This window comes from Lagopus muta, chromosome 8 (genome assembly GCF_023343835.1).
Source record: "Lagopus muta isolate bLagMut1 chromosome 8, bLagMut1 primary, whole genome shotgun sequence".
Classification (NCBI taxonomy): Eukaryota; Metazoa; Chordata; class Aves; order Galliformes; family Phasianidae; genus Lagopus; species Lagopus muta.
This window is the reverse complement of record NC_064440.1, coordinates 1,975,650-1,998,153: the sequence shown is the minus strand read 5'-3', so window position 1 is coordinate 1,998,153 and position 22,504 is coordinate 1,975,650. Positions and strand designations below refer to the sequence as shown.

The following is a 22,504-nucleotide window of genomic DNA, read 5'->3' as shown; positions in this document are numbered from 1 at the left end:
CAGTTAAATTTGGGCTGCCTGAATGTCTCCATAGATGTGCTCTCATGCGGAGTTGGGCACGAAATAGAATCATTTCCCCCTCTCTAAGAGATCCGTTGGTGTGGTGTCAGCCTCACAAAAACATCCAGCTGCTGGCATCGTTAGCATGACTGTGACAAATGAGAAGAGCTGAGGCAGTGCTGTCTTTCTGCAGATGAACACCCAGATAACTTCTGCCAGTTTGCAGCACACCGCTTTTGGTGATCTTCCATGGTGTTTAACTGGCTTCATTCTAACCATTTTTATTTGTCCCTTCTTATGCAGTATTTGCCAGTAGATTCTTCCAAACTCTCCACGTGTTCTCTCTGCAGGTCTGTGTGCCCATAATGTAAGATGCAGGCTGGCACATCTGTTTTATCCATACTTGTGTGTACACACATCTTGAATTCAAAATAGAAAACAGGTATAAGCCAGCCTGTATCTTGCTATATATGCATTTATAATATCATTATTTACCAGTACTTAATCAATACTTAAGTGTACCACAGGACTGGCAGTGGCTTGTAGTTGCATTTTTGAAAATGACAGTATTTGGGCTCTGTTTTAAAGGTCTCTGCTAGATTGTAAGATGCTTTGAAAGTGAAAAAGAAATACTTTTCCATAGGTTAAAAAGCAGAAAAAGAGCATTAGCTTTATCCAGTATGGATTACTTCATGACATTCCTAGAGATGTTAAAAAGAGCTTTTAAGATGGAGAATCACATGTATAATATAGTCACTGTGCGGAGAGTGAAAAAGCTATTTTTAAGTTAGCAAGTGCTTTAAAGGATGCTCCTGTATCATTAGTGCCTTTGGGTCTTGCTTCCATAGAATCAGAGGGGTGTTTCAAGTCAAATCAGCATATGCCTGAAAAAGAACCATCTTAGCTGAACAGACCTAAGGCTCTTCTGCAGGGAATGGTAATAAATTCAGAAAGAAATTAGAATTTCTTGTGCTGGTGCTGAAACTGAGCTGGAAAAAAAATAATTCACTAATGGAATAATTGGTAGTTATGCACGTCCTGATGGCATACCTTGACTCTGTTCCTTCGGGAGACTTCTTCTTATTATCCATAATTTGGGCTGGTAATTTATAGTTAAATGCATTGAAGTTGGACCGTCTCTGTTAATAATCTTGTAGAAGGAACTGCAGTGTTAATGGAGTCAGAGCAATTGTTAAATGCCAGTATTTAGTTTTAAAAGGTCTGTTTCTGTCTAGTGCATGTGTTAAGGTTTGTCCTTGATCCAACTAATGGCTGTGTAATAGTACAGAGCCTGTAAGAAATCACTGAAATTGCATAAGGAAATATTTGTATTCTGTCTGTAATTATGGAATGCTTCTTTTGTTGCAGAGAGAACCATGAACCAGAACGGCTGGGTTTAAATGGCATAGCAGAGACAACAGTAGCAATGGAAGTGACATAACCTCAAATCAGTGTCTCAACCTGTGCTAACGGTGTAGTCATTTATATTCCAACTGAATGCAAAACACAGCACTCTGTGGATCACAGAGAACTAAAATGGACCTAAATGGACTATCCTTATATCGTGTATTAAGTCGATATATAATGTAAATTTTGTAAAATTGGGAAAATCACTACCTTGTAAAATAGTTTATTTGTATCATCAATATTATTTCTGTTACTTGAATAGTAGATATTCATCATCATGCTTTTGCACTTGAATTTGCAACTGAATGGATTAAAAAATAATTCTTTAATGGGATCATGAGCATGAAATGGGATCCTGCATCACTTGTTTTAACTATTTATTTTGCCATGTTTACATTTTGTATCTTGTACAAATAAATCCAACTTTGTGTCTAAAAAAAAAGTTAAAGATTCATAGCTAGGAGACAAAATTCTTGTAATTTTTTTCTAAAGGAAATGTAAAGTTTTCACTTGGTTCATTTTGTTTCACAATTTGACTAGATGGACTTTTTGGTAAATACTTTAGTGGCATTTCACTGTCAAATATGAAGTTCAAGGCAAAATAGTATTTTCTATTACTGTGCAGGGGAAAGGGATGGATCGATACATGCAAATTTAATGTAGTAACTCACTTTTCCATATATTTTGAATGTATATTTCTATTTATAATACCAGTTTATAAAAAATAATTACACAGGAAAGGAAAAAAAACCTGACTAGGAAAATTATGCATCTAGCACATGTAAAATTGTGCAGATAAGAGAAAATTTTCAACCAATTACATTTTATCCGAAGACTGCATATTTTAACCGGCTTTAAAACTGTAACACACCACGTAAAGGATATTTTACCAGGTATGTATTGCATTATATATCATTGCAATAATTATTGGATGTCTAGATATCGAGCCATCCCAGGTGGTGGGGGGGAGGGAGGGTTGTGGCAAGATCGTCTTTTCAATTTTGGAGAGTTTTCCTGTGGCTACAAGGCAAGTAACGGGTTGGAAAAAGTCTGACTGTAAGCGTTGGACACCTTTGTAGTGTAGTGTTTTAGTGACTTTTTTTATACGGTTCTTGTAAATTAGATACGTGTAGTGGTGTTTCAGAATGTTTGTTTATGCACTAGTTCAGACAACTTTCCCTGTTACTTGTTCTTGATAAGTGAAAACTGCAGGGAAATAAAAATACATATCAAAACATGGACACGTTGCGTATGTGTTTATTTCACATCGTGCAAGCAGTGCAGGTGGAAATTTCAGACATCAGTGGTCTTTTGATGGTGACTTTGGTTGCAGTGCTTGTATTTAATCCTGTGGAAGGTTTTGGTGTGTGTGGTTATTTCTTTTTCTTGGAGTGTGTGGTAGGGAAGGATCATCCTCCAGTTGGAACCTGAGACTTGGAAATAATCAGGGTAAGGAGCAGCTTCTTGTTCTGCCAAAGGAACCTTAGAGGGTGGTGAGGCACTGGAACAGGCTGCCCAAGGAGGCTGTGGATGCCCCATCCCTGCAGGCATTCAAGGCCAGGCTGGATGTGGCTCTGGGCAGCCTGGGCTGCTGGTTGGTGACCTGCACACAGCAGGGGGTTGGAACTGGATGAGCATCGGGCTCCTTTGCAACACAGGCCATTCTAGGGTTCTATGAACTGTCACCCTTGTCAAGGCTGACGTAGGCTTAGACATGTGCTCTTTCCCAAGGGCTGTTGTTGGTTGGACTGCAGTTAATACTCTAGTTTAGCATTTTGCTTTCTTGAGAGCATCTAAAAAAAATGTGCATCTCTTTTAAAAAAAAAAAAAAAAGTAGAAGTATGATTTTTGCTATCTGCTATACAGTCAGTATATTCTTCCTGTTAAATGTTTGTACGAAGAGCTGCTTTTAATCTATGTTGTGCTTAAACATGTTTTATCTTAGCTTCTGACAGTTAACAATTCTGACAGCTAAACACTTGCAGAGCTGTAAATATGGGGAGTTTGTCAGAAATTTGGATGTCTATTATTACTTTTCTTTTTTTGCTTAACTGAGGCTTTATTTTCTCCTCACTATTAAGTCCAGAGAGAGAGAGAGAACATCAGAATGTATCCATGGGAATACATGGATGATCTAATGCTTCAGTGTTCCTGCCTTGATGAGGCAAGGCATGATGGCAGGTTTGGGGTCCTCAGAGCAAGGGGAGGCACTCATTCTTTGCTCTTTCTGCATTGTGCCTTTATTGGAACTTCCACCTTCTGATACATTGTCCATTACGTGTATGTGAGCCTTTCCTGATAGGTGCCTAAGGTTTTCTGTGGAACTCCATTCACTTCTGGGAATGACTGCATGATTATGTAGTTTGAAGTAAGAAGTTTTTTGGAAGCCAGAAGTGTTGCAAATGGGAGCGATACCAAAAAAGAACTGCATTCTCTAATTTAGCCCCAAAGCTTTTCTGTGGTTAAGTACAAATGGGAAGTAATGTCTTCTGCAGATTGAAAGCAAGTGAGCACTCCTGAGCTCTGTAGCATGTGCTCATCCCACTGCAAATGTAGATCATTTCCATGGTACATTAGACTAAAAATATCCTTACAGTTGCCGTGTATCTGTGACTTCACATAGCCTAACCCTCATCTAATTACTGCAAAAAGCCTTTTGCTGGCACTTGTAACTTTTAATAGATGCTGGAAGAATGAGATGGAGAGAAGGATTTCATAAGCTCTAAAGGTGAGTGTGCCGTGTGTTGAATGACTTCCATTTAAAGTATTAGCATTGATGTGGCTTGACAATAACATAGAACTCCTATCAGTCTTTGTAAGAATTTCTAGGCTTTAACTGTGGGCCTGAAGTGCCAAAAAAGAATGATGGGCAGTGCTATATTCTGTAGAAATGTTGTTCAGGTAAGATTATTTCTATCTGTTACAATTTGTATTGGGCTTCAAGTGTGACATGCTGAATCTTCCTGTGGGAGTCAGATACTACAGAAAACAATGATTCTGTATTTAGATTTGTTTAATGCTTTTAATCTGTAGATGAACTATTGAATTCTGATATGTGCCGAACTGTAGGCATTGTGATTTTGAATATTCACCATTGGAAGCCAAACAATGATTGTTCTAACGGGGGTAGGAAAATGTGCTCAGGTGGAGTCAAACTAGATTTCAGACTGTTAGTATTTGGCTTCAGTGCTCGATGTTTGAAGCTGAGAGCCTCCAGAGGTCCTGTTTTGTCTCCTGAGCCTTGCAGTTGCTGGCAAACCTGATGAGAGAACTGTTCCAAGCCAACTCCAGGGCAATCTAGAGGTTTGCTGCTGCTTTTTCCATTCCTTCCTGCTGGACCATAGAAGATCTCACAGTGTGAGAGTGTTAGAAATCTGCGAAGTTATTACCCAACTTTGTTTCTAATTTTGCTGTAGTACTTTGCCTCCTCTCTCCAAACATCACCGAACCAATATGCTGTTCTATTTACAGAACTATCTCATTCCTTTAATCCTGGACAATGTGCAGGTTGGCTTTTTTTCCCCCAGCAAACAAGATGTTTATTGCAACGCTTTGCTGTTGTGCTGAGGCTCTGGTTTTGAGACTCCTTTCCCTGCTAGTCCATTTTCCTCTACTTCTGACTCCAGTGTAGGGGGTAATAGAAATGTTTCCTATTTCTTTTTTATGGTTATTGTTTTTAAATCAGAATCCTCAGATGGTGCAGCCTTGTGGGGTTGGTTGGTTCATCCTGCAGTGGACTCAGTACCAGGTTCACAGCCATTCAGGCTCTTATTTTCCAGTACCTTCCAGGAAGATCTGCTCAGGATATACTTGGAATAAAGTGTCCTGGTAGAAATTCACACCTTCAAACAAGAAGGCTCTGAAGGCTGCAGCAAACAAACTTTGTACAGGCTACTCATGTCAACAGACTTCAGATGAAGAGTCTCAAATCTCAGATCTCTATTTTTTCTTTGTTTTTAGGTTTCACTATATTCAGACTTAAAGAGATGGAGAATTACCTTCATGAATTAAATGGCATCTTTGTCTTCATAGTGAACTGTTACTCAGAAGAGAAGGTGGGAAGAAATTGAAAGAGATCTCCGAACAGTTAGAGGAAATGTTTCCTGTGTAGCAGCAGACCAGGTAGTAAGAGTTGGGTTAGCTCTTAAGATCCAAATGTTTACATTTGAACAAGGGCACGTAGAGGGGAATTGTTTTTCTTCTGGTGCAACTGTTAGAAACATTCAGTATGGGCAATTTCAGTCCTTGAGCCAAAGCCACCCTGCATCAGTTTAGCAGTGGAGCTCCACTGTGGAACCACTTGTACCTGGGAAGCTCACTAAAGCAGACAGCTGATTGAAGGGGCTCTTGGGCAAAGGACAGGGTGCTTCAGGGTAGGGCAGCATTACCTGAAGCCGTAGCCCACAGGATGGTAGCAGATGGTAGGGGCAAAGGACAGCTAGGCTGCAGTGTGGGGAGCACATCCCTGGTGGCTGCTGTGCATCCCAGCACATCATGGTGTTACTGCATTACCAGGGCTTTCCACTCTGTTGCTTTTTAACAGAGCTTATGCTACAGGCACCCAGTTATACTGCTGCTAGTGAACTTTGCCAACCTAACAGCTATTTGTGAACTGCTGTAAGTGCATTTAATGGCAGCATTTCTCTCCAAAGTCAGTGTAACGTGAGAATAGCGTATGTATGAAATGGGAATGGGTTTGGGTAAATATTCTGCAAGGCTTTACTTTAATGGCCAGCAGGTGAATATTAAGATGTAATTCTGAGATAAATCAGTGTTGTATTCTATTTGGTAAAGTCCTTTGGCTGAGAATGTGATAAGTCCAAAAAAGGCTGCAGTACTTAAGTTACTCCGTTGTTCTAAGCATGTAGCTTGAATTACTTAGCTTGTGCCTTATCCTCCTGCCAGGGAATACAGAGCCTTCTTAGAGGAGTGGATGTGGAACATGAATGAAGAGACATAACTGCCCAAAAATACCCTGTGCAGAAAACAGAGAGCTGTCTTGAGCCTTATCTGTGGCAGAATAGCTTTTCCCCTGCACCCGGTAGGCTGCTTGGTTTCTGAAGATAGGATTGTTTCTGTGACTAAGAACAGGAAAATCTGTTTAGTCCAATCTTGTTTCAATCCATTACACACTGATTTAACTCTAATACAAATGTAATTACACAGGGAGGATAAAGTAGAAAGATCAATTAGAGAGTAAGGAGTAAATGAAGGGAGGAGGCAATTAAGACTACGGCAGATAAGAGGAAAATGGGAGCAGAACAGATAGATCAGCCTAAATACTTTGTCTGACTGGAGTACACAGCCACCTGCTGCCACTCCCTTAGAGTTCTGACAAATAAAAGATTGATTGCAGCATTGTAACTCTCGTTCTGCCAAGGTCTTATCTATTCAGGAATGCACATGGAAAAAATAATAAACTAATGCCGTTCCAACTAGTGGAAATCTGGTAACAACAGCAAAAAGAAGTCAGAGGGGCAACAGTCGACTGACCAAGGCTGAGCAAGGCTAATAGTCACACATTCAAAACCTCAGCAGCAATCCAGACTTGATGCTGATGGTAAGTCTGGCAGCAAGGCCCTGCTTCAGCAGCCCCATATGCCCTGCCTTTCCCCTGAGGGACAGGCTGGTGGCAGTGAGCTGTGAGCTGATGGCAGCCTAGTGCTGGCTTTCCCACCATCGCTGTGAATGCTTCACTGACTGTTCCTGAATTAATGTTATTTCATTGAACCTTGCCCTGGGGATAAAATGATGCTAAAGCTAACAGCACCCCCCCTCCTCCTGATGATGATCTGACTAGACTAGTCACTGTGGTTTTAAATCAACAGCTTTGTAAATGACACCAGAAGATGGCATCATCTGCCTGTAGTGCTGTTTAACTCTTTCTGGACTTTCATGCATCAAAGTGTTGGTTTGATAAAGGAAGATAAATTTTGTTTTTCCAAGTTACAATCCTTTTATTTTGGCTATTTCAGTAACACGGAAAGATGGTAACTTGGGAAGATATCTGAGTAACAAAATGCTTTTGCTGTTTCATGCAAAGTGATAAAAATCAATTCTTTTCTGAAGCAAAACCATTTTTACAGATGGGTGAGCACAAAAGAGACAACTGCATAATGTGAATAATTTATTTGAAGACTGAGATTAATCTATCTGTGTTAAGGAGACGCGTAAATACTTTAAAGTAAGCATATCTTGAAGTGTTTGGTAGCTGGGAGGCCGTGGCTGCTCTCAGTTCAGACGTTTTCAGGTGGGGTATCTTTTGACTGACAGCACTCTGTTTCAAAACGGTTCCTTTCTCTGGAAGTGGGATGGCTTCAATTGTTTACTTGTTTTAATAACTGTAAGCTGTAAGGGTTCTGTCTCACTGCTCCAGGTGGTGCTGGAATGTGAAATAAGGAAGCGTAAATTTTATTTAAGTAAAAGGATGGCAGCTTGTAGGAGAATAAAAGAAACCTCCTTGGCCCCTGATCAACAAAGAAATTGTTACATGTCAGATCAAAGGAAACGTGGCTTAAGGGGAAGATCATCTTGAGTGACTTAGCGTTAGTTATGCAGATCTTGGTTATTAGCCTGGTACTCTGCCTGCACAAACGGTCTGTAAGTCCCTCCAGAATTATTCATAGGCCTCCTTTGCCTTGGCCTCCTAATTGCTTTCTCATCACTCTTCATTTTGTTGCTTGCTCTTTACTCCTTGGCTTCTTTACTTACTTACTCATTCCTTGTTAAGCATGCTTTGGGTTTGTAACATTCTCTCTGATGCCTTCCTTACAGTCTCTTCTGATGTCTATGGGATAGTAACCATCCTTGCTAATTAAACTTCCTTTTGTCTTTTGGATCCCAGCCCTTTTGGTACCTCCCACAATAAATCCTCTACCACCTCTTTCCTTGTAGATGCATCTCAGCACTGATGACACAGGTAAAACATCAAATTTCATCTTGATGGCTGTTGCTGATGCATCAGGATCAATGGAATCTACATTAAAGCTGCTCTCCTTGCTGATAAGTTGCTCCCCTGGCCAGTACTGATGTCAGTCCTTTGTACTGAATTGTTAAAGACAGCAGAAATTCAACCTTGTTATTCATTTTCTCCTGAAGCTCTTTCATCTCTCAACTCCATTGCTTGTTCCTGGAGCCCAGCAGCAGTGAAAGGAAGCAATGTTCTTTTGGCTGTGGGGATAGGAAATAGCTTTTTCACTCCTGAAATGCCCTTTATTCCTGCAGGGCCATCTCTATCAGAATCCTCATTTACTGTTGTTCAGTACCTCTGCTCACATCACCCTTCTTTTTTGTTTTGCTGCAGCTTGGTGACAGTGGTGGCTCTTCTGCAGAGAAAAGGAATCTTATTCTTTGCTATGGTTGTTCCCCTTTGCCCCCATCTTAGAGGAGGGATTTGTTTGCTCCCTTTGGAGATCTGTCATCCCAGCCTGTTCAGTGAACCTACCCAGCTGAGGTTGGGTCAGCCTGAGAATTTCTTCAGGACAGCCAGAACTTGCTGTCAAACCATATCCAACTCAGGCAAGGTGATTTTAACTATGGACTTGATATCTAGCTGAAGAATGTGCCCAACAGTTGTAGGGAAAGGTTTGTTTCACGTGTGTGATGTGTATAGCAAGAGGATTTGTGTTCTAATGGACTGTAGCTCAGTGAGGCCAAACAGCACTGCTGCAGTGATGTGTCTTGTAAGTATGCAATGTGAAAAGAGTCATGCCTTCAGCAATGGAGGAAGGTACCAGTGATAATGCTTTACAGGAGTTGGAGTATGGATGCTTTTCTGTACTGTTTGCTTCTTGTGATGTTATTTCCTGGTAAACTATAGATAGAATGGAATCAGAATATCCTGAGTTATAAGGATCACAGAGCCCACCTCCCAGCTGCACAGAGGACCACCCAAAAATCAAACTGGGTCACACCTTCCATCACTTGAGGCTCTGTAAGTGAGGTGCCAGAATATCCTGAGTGAACTGGAAGAAGCTCTCAAGCTTAAGGAAGTTCTGATTGCTCCTGGATCTGACTGGAAATAACGTTCTGACTTCAGGCTGCTGAACTCATAGTAATCTGGAATTAAGTAGTAAAAATAGCAGGTTAGTGACCATGCGGTATTGTCTGCAGTACAATGCAATATTGTTTCTGACAACACTGCTGAGAAAAGATGGCTCTTGAGAGCATTCTCACTGATGGCAGATTATACCTACTCTAACAGGGAGATACGGATTTGCCTATCTTGCTCCACAATGAACTCTCAATAGTGGAGAAAAATATGGATTAATTCTTTTATGGTTAAGCCTCTACTTGTCATGACTTACGAGTTTGCTATTCACTGCAAGAGCTTGAAACATAAGAGAAATGAAAGGGCTAGATAATTGGTAATCCATAGGAATAAATCACATTATATAGTAATGCCTTATCACATGCTGCACATTGCTAACTCTCCTTGATGTAATTACTTTTAAGAAGGGCATGAGAGCCTTTGTAACAACTCACTTGCTCTTCTCACTAGTGCGTCAGGTAATGAGGACAGCCACTGTGGCTTCAAGAAAGAGAAATCTCTGTAGAAATATCACAGATGTGACCACTGTCAATTTAATTGTGTGACTGAGGCCAAACTTGGTGAGACTGGTACTGGAGAAATCCTGTTTCAGCAGCTGCTTGGATCTGCTGAACTCTGGGTGCTGTCTCAGTCCTGTTGCTCTCCCCAGAGCAGCAACACTGATTGCATGTCTCCAATCATGATTCTGTGATAACAGGGTTGGTAAAGAGCTGCCCACATCCATCAGTGCCCCATCCGTGGCTCTGGGACACTTCCCTGGGCAGCTGTGCCACCGCCTGACTGCTCTTTGGAGATGGAGTGTTTCCTCTTGCCCAACCTGAGGCCATCACCTCTCATCCTGTTGCTCTCCTAGGGGGGAGGTAATGATGGAGGAGACCTGATGTGGCAGATCAGACTGTTCCAGGTGCCTTTAATGGAGGGAGCTGGCTGAAGCCTTGGGGCTGCACATGAGGCAGGGTTACCTCTGGCAAATAAGGAAATATGGCTTTAGAGCTGTAGGGAGAGCACAGCTTTCTTTTTTCCAGATGCTGATTCACGGGTTGCACGCTGCCGGCCTTCTCGGTGCTGTATCCATGTCAGCACTTTGCTCTGCACTGCTCTGCGTTCTGCTTTTCCTCACGGAATTTCAGGGTAATAGAACGGCGGGGAGTAAATTGCCCTGTGCCAGCTCAATGGATAGACTGAAGAAGAGCAGCTTCACAGCCATCCCTCTTTGTTCCCATCTGGGGCAGAAAGCAGCCGCGTCCCTCGGTCACGGAGGATGGGCGCGGCGCGGGTGTGGGCCGAGAGCCGCGATGAGGGCGGGGGGCGCGAACTCCATTTCCCGGCGTGCCGCGCGGCGGGCGGGGCCGGCGTACTGCGGAGCGGCCACAAAGCCCCGGGGGCGCGGCGGGGCGAGGCGCCGCTCCTGCAGCCCGGCAGCCGCGCCGGGGCGGGAGGCGAGCGGGGATGCGCGGCCGGCTCTGAGCGGCACCGAGCGGCTCCCCGCCTCGCCCGGCCCCGCCCCGCCCCTCCCCTCCCGCCGGCAGCGGGGCGTCTGCGGCACCGGCACCTGCCCGGCGGAGGAGCGCCGCGCAGCGCGGAGCCGCCGAGATGGCGGATCCCGCCGAGTGCAGCATCAAAGTGATGTGCCGCTTCCGGCCCCTCAACGAGGCGGAGATCCTCCGCGGCGATAAATTCATCCCTAAATTCAAAGGCGAGGAGACGGTGGTCATCGGGGTGAGTGGTCGCGTTGTGGCCGGGGGGCTGATGTCAGCGATGTCGTTGCGGGCTCTGGGCGTGCTCGCACCGCGCTGTGCTGCGGCAGCGCCGCGGGGAAAGTTTGCGCGGGCGGCGGGGGGGCGGACAAAGGCGGCGGGGGCGATCGGGGACGGCGCGTCGTCGGCATCGCATCCCGCCGCGCTTCCAGCCTTGGCTTCCGTAGCCCCAACGACGTCGCCCTCGGTGCCGCAGCCCCGCGGCTCTGGGACGCCCCCAGGGGCGGTGCCCCCCCCCCAACCCCCCGTCGGGCCGTACCGCTCTTTGGAGAAGGAATGGTTCCCAGCATCCCCTGAACGCTGTCCGGGCGCTCCCTGTGTGTGCCTGCGCCGTGGGCGATGCGCGGGTTTCTCGGCCCGTGCCTTTGTGGGGCTGTTTGAGGGGTTTTTCGGCTGAGGTAAAGCAGTAACGGACCGACACGGGGGGCTGCTGGCGCAGGGCGCTGGAAGTGAGGTAACGGTGCAGAAAGCGATGCATCGGTCGTGTGGTTCGTGAGGTTTCTTATTAAAACTTCGCATCTATTGCGACTTTCACACAGAAAAAGCCCTAAAATAACTGGTTTTTTTCGTCGTTTTGCCGTAAGCGAGTCGTTTGTGGGCAGGAACAGCTAACTGCCTCCTCTCCCTTCCCTTTTACCTCAGCCCTTTGCAGCTAGGCAAGGCAGCGCTCACAATGGGCTGATCTCATCGGGTATCAATCCCTGGGAGGAGCGGCTGCGGCACCGCCAGGGCCTTCAGCTGCCGTTTGCTTCACATCTTCCTTCTTTCCGCCTTTAATAAACCCTCGCGTGTATTAAAAGCCATTATTAAAATACTGAAATTTAGCACCCCCCTTAACGGTGTTGATCATGGTGGAATTTGGGTTGCTTCCTTTGCGTGCAGGTACGTAAGGCACGTCTGTGAGTCAGGAGTTTGTTGTGTGGATGACAGCGACTGCACTGCTTTGAAAAAGCTATTTGTGGTGGAGATGGGAGGTGATTGCTTTTCTCCCTGCTCAGGAGGGAGCAGGGCAGGGCAGGGGAGGAGACCTCAGTCTGTGGGCTTCCATCTGAATGGCAATGTTGCAGTCTGAAAGCCCTCAGAACCATTGCACAGGATGGGAACAAACCAAAACCCAGCGCTGTTTTCCTACAGCATTTGGAAAACACTGCATTGCAGCTTTTACTTTTTGTTGCAGAAAATGTTGATAAGAAGGATTCTGTTATAATAAAGAACGAAGGAAGCTCGTAGGAATTCTCTCATCCTATCAGAAAAACTAAAATCTGAATGCTTAAAGGAAATACCTACCTTTTTTCTTGCACGAAAGTGCAAATGAAGTTACTTCTCCTTCCCTAAAGCGTGACCGTGGGAGATGCTTTGCTTATGAACCTCTCACCACCATCTCCCATTTTCTTGATGCCTCGAGCAAGTTTTGCAACAACAACAGAAGATCGGGACTCGGCGTTTATTGACAACAAGCTGCAATGGAGGAAGTGTAACGGCGGGTGTGAGTTTCTCTTCCACATCAGGAGCGAAGCTTTCTGCAATGCCCCGGTTCATTTATTTAGGAGCTGCTCATCAGGAAGGCCTTGCAGCTGGGCTGTGATCCATGGTTGTACATCCTTACCTCTTCCATGGGTGCTTGTGTGCTTTGACCGTGGGTTGCAGGGAGGTGTGGGCAGGGCAGGAGGGCTGAGGTGCCTTGCTGAGTGTTTTCTGCAATTAAGGAAACGGGCAGGAGACAAACACAAAATAAGAGCGTATTTTTATACTTAAAATTTTGAAGTAGAATAAAAGCCTTTAATACACCTCTCATCTTTAACCGTGGCAGCCAAAGGTGATGGTGGTAAATGCATGGCTCTCTTTTGCGGTTAGCTCCACCATAGTCCCAACAGACTGCAGCTTCATTTTATGTTTCTGCTCCTCTGCAACCTCAAGGTGACTTTCTGATTGATTGTGTTGGCTGACATTCCTAGAAATGTGCTTTCCTTGCTGGCTTACCTTCTCCCAGTCTTACTCGAGCGCGTGCAGCCATTTGCCCCAGCCAGCAGCTCCAGCAGGCTTCTGATGGTGGCTCCTTCAATGCCTCCCCATCCCTGGCTGCTGTCTTTCATGAGCACCCGCACACAGAGGAGCTGGAGGCCTCTGTGCCTCGGATGCATATCATTTTGGGATTCATGGGGAGCCCCTCTGCCCCACTGCTGAGCTGACCAGGCTGGACTGATGCCCCTGGCGTAGCGTGGTGTGGGACAAGGCAGGGTTGCCTGCTGCAGAGTGGATAATGCTGCTGCTCACCTGTAAGTGTTTCACATGGCTCACCGTTGTGCTTAAGGAAATAAATTGTCACCTGATCCGCAGCTCCGTGGTCCTTGTGGTTTAGCAGTGCTGTGTTCTGTGGGGTAAAACAAACCAAAAACCGATGGCTGGCTTGGGGTGGAATCTGAGCGGTGTTTTGTGTGCTTTTGGATGTAAATGGCGCTGCTGTTTACAGTGTTGTTTTGCAGACAGGTTATGGGATATTTGGAGATGTTCTACCTTTCATTTCTTGTGCGTCAGAGTTGATAGTAATGTAAAAAAGTCACATTTTTAAGCCCCTCCTGTATGGAGATCCCTGTAGGCTGAGAGCAGCTGTAGTTAAGAGACCTTCAAACAAACCAGCTGACCCAAAGCCACGGTAGCAAATAAATTACAGCTTCAACAAAACCCAAAGAATATGGTGGGAGCCCATCCTGTGCTGTTTTCCTGTTCCATGGGCTGTGGTACGTGGTGCTCCTGACAAAGGCAGGCATCCATCCCTGCCTCGTGGTGCACAGGCAGTCTGTTTGCAGGGGTTTGTTCATGGCATGTCTATAAATACCTCCTACAAAGCACTCCTGCCAGTCTGATGTCGAATGCAGACTCAGATGGGGCTTCTGCCTCGCTGCAGAATGTTGCAGGGGATATGCAGCACATCATTCCCCTGGGAGAACCCTTATCTATCTGGGTGCTTGATGCTGGTCTCTGTCCCCTACTGTCTTCGGTCAGCCTTCCAGCTCTGCTGAGCACTGCTGCTGCATGAGGACTGGGCACATTTTGTAGGAAAGCTACTGCAGGGCGCAGCTATGGGATGCTGGTAGCTCTCATAGCTAAGTGTGGTGTTGTATGGAACTGATGGGATCCAAAGGCACCAAGAGCTGAGGGATTCCTTTCCAGTAGTCTTTCCTTTCCCTCTGTACCACGAGTTTTCCCCACACCCAGACACGAGTTGCAGCAATCTCTAGCCTGCTGCCTTTTGCTGTTATGTGGACAGATGCACCATGGTGCTCGGTCCCCGTGACTACGGACTGTGCTGCTTTCAGGTCAGGCTGTTTCCAGAGAAGCAGCAGCACAAGACTGACAGATCTGGAACTCTGCATGTGTCTGTATGTTTTGGGGGGTGATTTTTGTTGGTAGCTTAAGCTGCTCATTATCTCAGGAAGAAGATAGACGATAGTTATGTTTAGTTTGCTTGGGAAGCATCAGTGCAACGCAGCTCCTTCCACGAGGTTGGGATGTCCCTTCTGTACCTTCCACAATAAAGGGTTCCATTTGCTGCAGAACTGCTGTAACAGCCAGCCAGGGCTTGTATGCTGAGGTTGCTTTAAAAAGAGGAATTGTTTTCCTAAGGCATACAGCTGTGCTTCATATCTCCTTCCAAAAGCTTGTGCAGAAGGTGGTGGTCATGGGGCACTGAGAGAGTATGCACGCCTCATTTCTGTGGCTTATAGCATAGCTGCTTACTTCTGTGTTGATGGACTGGGTTTGGGGGGTTCTGTTTGTGTGTGCTTGACAGCAAGAGAAACGGTGTGAAAAGTAGCATCTATGTATTGGTGATGGTGCTAGGAAGAAGGCCATTTAATCAACATAAAATGTTGATTGTTTTCACCAAAGCAGTTTCCCACTGGTGCTTTCTCAGAGCACTGAAGTCTTTTTAATGTGTTCTTCCCATCCTGTCTGGATATCCTTCTCTCAAAATGTCTGTCTTCCTTCTGCCTACCTGTTCTGTCAGAAACACAGATTGCAAATGACAGCTTTGGAACTTAAAATTACAGATGCTATATTCATAGAATCACAGAATGGCCTGGGTTACAAAGGAGCACAGTGCTCATCCAGTTCCAACCCCTGCTGTGTGCAGGTCACCAACCAGCAGCCCAGGCTGCCCAGAGCCACATCCAGCCTGGCCTTGAATGCCTGCAGGGATGGGGCATCCACAGCCTCCTTGGGCAACCTGTAACAGTGCCTCACCACCCTCTGGGGGAAAAACTTCCTCCTCATATCCAACCTAAATCTCTCCTGTCTCAGTTTAAAGCCATTCCCCCTTGTCCTATCACTGTCCACCCTCACAAACAGCCATTCCCCCTTCTGTTTCTACGCTCCCTCCAAGTGCTGGAAGGCCACCATGAGGTCTCCACAGAGCCTTCTCTTCTCCAAGCTAAACAAGCCCGGTTCCCTCAACCTTTCCTCACAGGAGAGGTGCTCCAGTTCTCTTAGTGGCCCTCCTCTGGACCCGCTCCAAGAGCTCCACATCCTTCCTGTACTGGGGAATATTCATTAAGGTAGGTTTTCAAGCATAGACTTGTGTCACTGTATTGATGCCGTCTTGTTTGCTCTGGTAGCTCCTGCAGATCTGCTCCATGTTAGAGCAAGGCCACTTGGTGCATTCAGCAATGTGCATCTCTTGCTCCAGCTTGGGTTGCAGGCTTTGTTTTCCTCCCGAGATTTAGTGCTTAGTCACTGCTGTTTGGGCTCATTTCTGGAAGTGCCTGTTCCATCTGATACCATCAGATTGCCTGGCATTTGGGAAGACTGGGAGTGCTTCTTTTTCTGCATCGCTGGAGATGATTTCTGTGAGGCTTCCTACCCAGAGCAGGGCTGAGCGTGCAGTGGAGGAGTGATGTGCACTTCCATCTCCACCTATTGTTGCAGCGCTTCAAGCTGTGCCAGGAGAATGCAGTCCATTGCAGAAGGTAGAGCAGGGGGTGAAAGGCCAACTTAATGTCTCTGCTACTAATATGCTTTTCTCTGTGGCAGCGTTGTGAGGAATTTTTAGGGGGAAGGGATGCTTCCATAAAAGCAGAGATGAGTTTTTGGAAGAGAGAATAATTCAGTTTAGTTTTTCTTGGCAGTTTTTAACAGGACTGCTGACATCCTCAGTGTTACCTTTGGTGTCCTTTCCATCATCACTGAAGCAACCTCCATTGGGATGTGTTTGATTCCAATCTGGTTCTGAAATACCTCATTCATCTCCCATCACTGACACATTCCTAGCTCTGCCAGAGGAGTGTGGGCTGCCAGAGCAGCAGGTGTGTCCAAAATTCCACACCTGCAGCTCCCACAGCTGTGCTTTCCTCGGGGTGGGCTTTTCTTTCTGCTGAGGATGAGATTAAATGGCACTTAAAGAAACTTGGGTTACTGGAAATCACTTGCAAGGAGGGGTGACTGCTTGGGCTCACCTTGTGCATATGGGAGCAGCAAAGGGATCCGGAGCTGCTCAATGTCTGCTTGATGCTTTTGGCTTCACTGCAGCACTGCTGATGTTTGCATTTCTCTCTCCATTAGAAAGTACCAGCTGCTTAGCAGTGCTTGCCCAGGTGGTGGCTTTGTGAACCAGGGAAGCACCTTGGTCAGGTCGCTTTAGTTGTTGATTTGGAGAATGAAAATGCTGCATTCTTTAAAACCACATTTAAAAAAAAAAGCAATATCATCCTGAATGGAGTGCTTCAGAACCTTAAAGGTGTGGAGTGTGGTATTGCTGATGGATTCCTATCCTTAGTCATCTGTGGGAAAGAGCCAAGCCATTTATGGCTTCTTTGGATCCTGGCTTTTTATGGGACGTTCTGGAAATGTGTGTGATTGCTATCGCATCCGCGTTATGATATTGATAATTGGTCCCATGGCAGCTCCAGAACATGTATATTATCAAATTATGAGACAGACCCTAATTGAAAACAAGAGCGTTGGATTTTCTTTCCCCCCTGAGAAATGAGTACTCCGAGATAAGAACTTAAATATTTAATAGTAGTCCTCTTAGATGCGTTTGCAAGAAGTGAATCATCCTTTCAGCGCCTCGGTGTCTGCTGAGAAACTTCACCTGCTGCCTCATCGTGGTGCTGGGCTGTGACATTTCTGCTGCATGAGAAGGATGCCGTACTGAAATATATATTATGTCTATTAATTGGCCCAAAGACATGGGATGACTTTTGCTGTACTCCAGGATACAGTGTTTTTAAATCCATCTTATACTTGCACTCACTGCTGTCGTTATGACACAGTCTTTCCCATTTAATTGTCCTTGTAGCAGCCTATAGAGTGGCGAGGACCTCTTGTTTTGGAGATGGAAAGCCAACTTTTGGGTTGGGAATCTATGCAGAGGTCAAACCTCTGATACACGAGCATCACATGCTGACTGCCAGATCCTTTCACCGAGTGCAGGACGTGCAGGAGACCATTACCTGCATGGGGTAATTGGGTTAGAGAATATTTTTAGCAGAGCTGTTAGCAGAACTCGGTAGTTGGAATCTCTTTTCTCAACTGTGCAGCTCTGATTTGCTTGAGTGTCTGTTTAGAAGCCAGCAGTGGGATGTGGACAGCACTGCGACTTCTTACAGAGCGCTGCCATTTTCTGTTGTCCACTCGGATTTTTTGGAACAGATTATCAGTACTCAGGAAGGTTTGGGGCTGTTTTTGAACACGTTGCTCTGTGGTACAAATAGCTGAGCCAGCTGTGTTTGCTGGCACTAGAGCATGCTGAGGGAGGCCCGGGATGCAGCTGGGAGATGTGTTTCTCTGCCTCTTTGTCTCTCTGTTGGAGCAGCTCATAGCACACAGTCCTGTTCCCACCAGAGCAGCCTGAGTCATTCAGCTGGAGCAGAACTTCTCTGTATGCATTCGTATTTTCTCACTGCTTTCCAGGTCAACCACAAATACCCAGTAGAAAACACATTTGCTTGATTACTTTTCACTTTATGGTATCGTTTACGATTTAACTTCAAAGGAAAGTAGTTCAGTGATGCAAACAAGCCTTAAAGCAAAGTTAATCTTGCTATTCTGGAGTGTATGTATATACTTAAAGAAAATGTTTGTTTCTGTTGGTGATAAGGGATTTATTCTGTTCGTTCCTGCCTCTGTGTGCGGCCCAGATTTTCTAAGTATTATCAAATAGCCACCCATTAAAAAACTGGAATGCTCCTTCCATCTCTCCTCTCTGTTGGGTTTGGGGGTTTACATTTCATGGTTGCCTGGTGCTGAAGGGTGGATCAGCATGGCTAGGGCCACCTGATGGGCAGGGATGCATTCTCAGCTAGTGAGCAAAACTCAGCTCATGGCTCTGAGTCTTATTCCCAGGCCATGTATACTCTGGTTTTGCCTCCTCTCCTTTCCCATGAAGTTACAGAATAACAGAATGATTGGGTTGGAAGGAAACTCAAGGATCATGAAGCTCCAACCCCCTGCCACAGGCAGGGCCACCAACCTCCCCATTTCATAGCAGCCCAGGCTGCCCAGGGCCCCATCCAACCTGGCCTTGAACACCTCCAGGGATGGACGGGGCATCACAGCCTCTCTGGGCAGCTGTTCCAGCACCTCACCACTCTCATAGTAAAGAACTTCCCCCTGACATCCAACCTCAATCTCCCCTCCCTCAACTAAAAACCATTTCCCCTTGTCCTGCTGTTATCTACCCTTTCCAAGAGTTGATTCCCCTCCTGTTTATAGGCTCCCTTTAGGTACTGAAAGGCTGCAATGAGGTCAGTGAAGTTCTGTGAGCCCAAGCTGCTCCAGCAATGTGGTGTCATTTGGAGTCATGAGGGTTTAAGAGATCTGGGGAGCTAGGAACTGTAAGTTGAATAAACAGTAATGTTGGGGAAGTAGAGACCTTTTTGGCTTCAGTACTAAGGATGTGAGTTTTGGTTGGAAATGGTGGTGCCAAGTGATGAGCTTAAGGGTAAGCAGAGCTGCTGGAGGTTGAGGTCTGCTGGCAGAATGGCTTGTGTCTACTGCACCGGAGCTGGATGCCAAGAAAGGCCTTCGTGATTATTTTCCCACTCCTTTTCTGCCAGCTGACAATCCTGTGTCTGGCGGGTTTTGTTCATCTCTGATAGAGAGAAATAGAAATCTTTATTTACATGAGAAGCATAGGTGCTGGGTTTGTATGAGTCGACCCATAGGCCATGGCCCATTCTTTGCCTCGCTTGCTGCACCGGGTCAAGAAAGAGCACACGTGCTTTTGCTCACATGTGTGGGCATTATTGTGATCCCCTTTGTGCCTCGTGAACATTGTGAGGGAATGCTGTGTGACAGACCAGATTGTCCCCTGCTTTGAAGATTTGGGAACTGCAGAAGGAACATTTCAGTGTTACTAAATCTGGTAATAGAATTACTGTCAGATAACAGTAGCCAGGACTGCCTGTTTCTTGGATAATTTGCAGAAAGTGGGGCTGCTCTGCTGATCTCCTTGGTGTGCTTTACGAGGGATGTGCTGTATATGAATAGCATAATACGTTTTTAGCTACAGTAAAGTCACAGGATGGGGTTATGAGCCAAAATATGTATTACTGCACTTAAAAAAGCAAAAATTAAGTGATTTTTATTCATGCTTTCTGTGTAACTGAGCTATATTGTGAGCAGTAACACAAACAGAACCCAACAACTCATCCCTGCAGCTCGCTTACTGTGGGACCACTTGACGTAGACATAGACGTTCTCACTACCAAATTTAAAGCTGTTCATAATCAGTTCCATTGAATTTTGAACGAAATTTGAACAACACTGAATTTCTTCACCACAGACGTAGGTGATCAGCGATCCAAATTATGAGATTTGGGCACACCACTTAGCACTGCGGGTTCTAGTTTTTCTCCAAATACCGAGATGAGTTGTCTAAGGAAATCAGTGTGATAAGCCAAAAAGCAGAAGCTTGTTGGTTTTAAGCCTGTGGGTGGGATTGAGCTGGTTCCTCTTCATACAAAGGGAGCAGGAATGGAAGCCCTGGGTGAGCTGGCTCTGTTGGGTGGGTGGCTTTGTGCCTCCCTGGGGACCGCTGCCTCCTCCATCCTCCACCTCAGCTTTGTGAGAAAGCCCACCTTGAACTGGATGAAATGGCAGGAGGAGAGGAAATGCCAGATAGGAAAGGATGAAAGAAGTCAGTAGAAGTGTTAGCAGAGCAAAGAGAGGTCAGAGAGACAGCAGTGGGAATCAAAGCACCTGATGAATCGCCGCAGCTCCTGCAGGTTCCTTCCTGGCGGATGCTAATCTCACTCCATGTTCCTGTGTAATCAGCTTTTAGATGTGCATTTTGCTTGTGGAGCGAAGGAGCTTGCAAAAGGAAGCAATTATCTGCCCCAGGTGCTGCACTCGGTAGCACCAGCACGGAGAGAAATGGTGCTGGGCAACAGCTCCTCAAAATGGCTGCACGAGTGCATGGCATCACCTTGGTGAGGGCTGCTCTCCGTCCACATTTGAAGAGGTTTGTTGCCAGGAGCAACTTGTCTGCATTGCTTGGTGACAGGGAAATTGCTCTGCCTGCAATTGGAGCTTCTGTGGAGCTCTTCCATGCTCACACTGTAGCTAATAGGAGGAATGTTGAGATGCACACAAGTCTGGGCTACAGCCAGGCAAGCTGCAGGATAGGAGGTAGTGCTAGCACAGCTGTGCATTACATACCTCTACAGCTATGACTCCATTAAGCACTGTGCTGTTTGCTACCCTTTCAGTTCTTCTGCTAGCGTCACTTTTCAATGGAGAAGGCAGAAGAACGTGCAGAATGGTTGCTGTACTTCTATGTTCATTCATAGAATGATAGAATGGCCTGGGTTGCAAAGGCCCACAGTGCTCATCCAATTCCAACCCCTGCTGTGTGCAGGTCACCAACCAGCAGCCCAGGCTGCCCAGAGCCACATCCAGCCTGGCCTTGAATGCCTGCAGGGATGGGGCATCCACAGCCTCCTTGGGCAACCTGTAACAGTGCCTCACCACCCTCTGGGTGAAAAACTTCCTTTTTAGTTGCACTGCAAGAAAGGAAGCTGAAGCAGACCAGGGATAATCTTTCTGTTTTACCTTTTTAGTAAAATTCCAAGCTCCCAGCACTACTGAGATTTGGTTTCTCTGAGATAAGGAAGCAAAGTCTAAGTTGCTGTTAGGGGTTTCTGTGTGAAATCAGGAGCACAATCAGCCAGCAAGGTACTGAGGGGTAAGCTTTGTTTCCTGATCTCAGTGAGCACAGCTGCTTCATCTGGGGATGGGCACTGGTGTCTGCTCTCTGTCCTGGGCACAGTTCATTGTGGCTTTTGGACAAGCTGAGATTTTTTTCAGTTTGTAAGAACAGAGGAGAACAATCTACAAGAACAATTTCTATTGCTTTTTCTGCAGTTTGTGGTCCACGCAACAGGGCAGAACTGTTCTCATCCTCTTAGTGGAACGTGCTGAGCCCCCACCTTCAGTGCTGTGCCTTGGTGCAGGCTCCGGAAGTCGCAGAGAAACTCTGTGGATGCACAGCCCAGCTGCAACTGTGACACTTCTACACTTGTGAAATGCTTTCTCTGCAGAACAAACCCTGTACAATGCAGGCAGTGGGAGTGCAAGCATCTCATTTGTTTCTCTTTGCCACTATATATATCCAGCCTGATGGGACACTCCAGCACCAATGGTGCGGGTTGCTTGCTGATTCCCCTCAATCCTTGCTTTTGCAGAGTGTGCTGAAAGCAAAGCTGTCATACGGATCAGTGATGCCCTCTCATTTAATTTTGACCTCTCCTGACCTGAGTTGGATTTGAATCTACAACTGACAGCGCTCAGTATCCCATTACTAATCTCCTGAGCCATCCAACTCCTCATAAATCTGTAAGTGATATGTTTAACAAAGTGAAGATTAACACAACACCGGCATGGCAGAGTGAAGATGCAGCCATGTCTGGTCCTAGGGCTGTGGAGCTGTGGAGCAGCATCTTCCCTTTGCTTTGTTTCATGTTCTGAATTGTCTGCCCGCCTTTTGGAGGCTTTGGTGGCATGGTACAAATGCTCCTGGTATGCAGAGATGCTGTACTCTCCTGATTTATTCCTGTAGCTCCTCACTAATGGGATGTCACTGCCTGGATGCTCTCCCTTTGCTGCTGTAGGGAGCTGCCTCAGGGTATCTTTGATCAGCTTATTTTTAAGTTACGAGCTTCAAACTGGGGTGTTTTTTTTTTTCTAGAAAGTTTTGGAAGGTCAGAACCTTGTTGTACCACACAGGGCTTGGAATAATACGTGCCAGTTGCCCTTGTGAGATTCCTGTTTAGTTAAGAACCTCTGACGCGGA

General features: G+C 45.9%; 2 protein-coding genes across 4 annotated transcripts in view; both read left to right on the top strand.

Annotated features, from left to right (window-relative positions):
* The window catches only part of EPC2 (enhancer of polycomb homolog 2), a 40,565-nt gene extending 38,187 nt beyond the window's left edge, over positions 1–2,378 (top strand). The window contains exon 14 of one of the 2 annotated variants that reach the window (XM_048954074.1): positions 1,369–2,378. In XM_048954074.1, the coding sequence (XP_048810031.1) occupies positions 1,369–1,441 (73 nt within the window). In that variant the 3' untranslated portion in view covers positions 1,442–2,378. The remainder of the gene's footprint in view (positions 1–1,368) is intronic. The other variant, XM_048954073.1, reaches the window with a different exon arrangement.
* Positions 2,379–10,956: 8,578 nt separating this feature from the next.
* KIF5C (kinesin family member 5C) overlaps positions 10,957–22,504 on the top strand; it is a 66,070-nt gene continuing 54,522 nt past the window's right edge. The window contains exon 1 of one of the 2 annotated variants that reach the window (XM_048954071.1): positions 10,957–11,176. In XM_048954071.1, the coding sequence (XP_048810028.1) occupies positions 11,051–11,176 (126 nt within the window). In that variant the 5' untranslated portion in view covers positions 10,957–11,050. Of the gene's footprint in view, positions 11,177–12,787; positions 12,806–22,504 lie in introns of those variants that run through there. The other variant, XM_048954072.1, reaches the window with a different exon arrangement.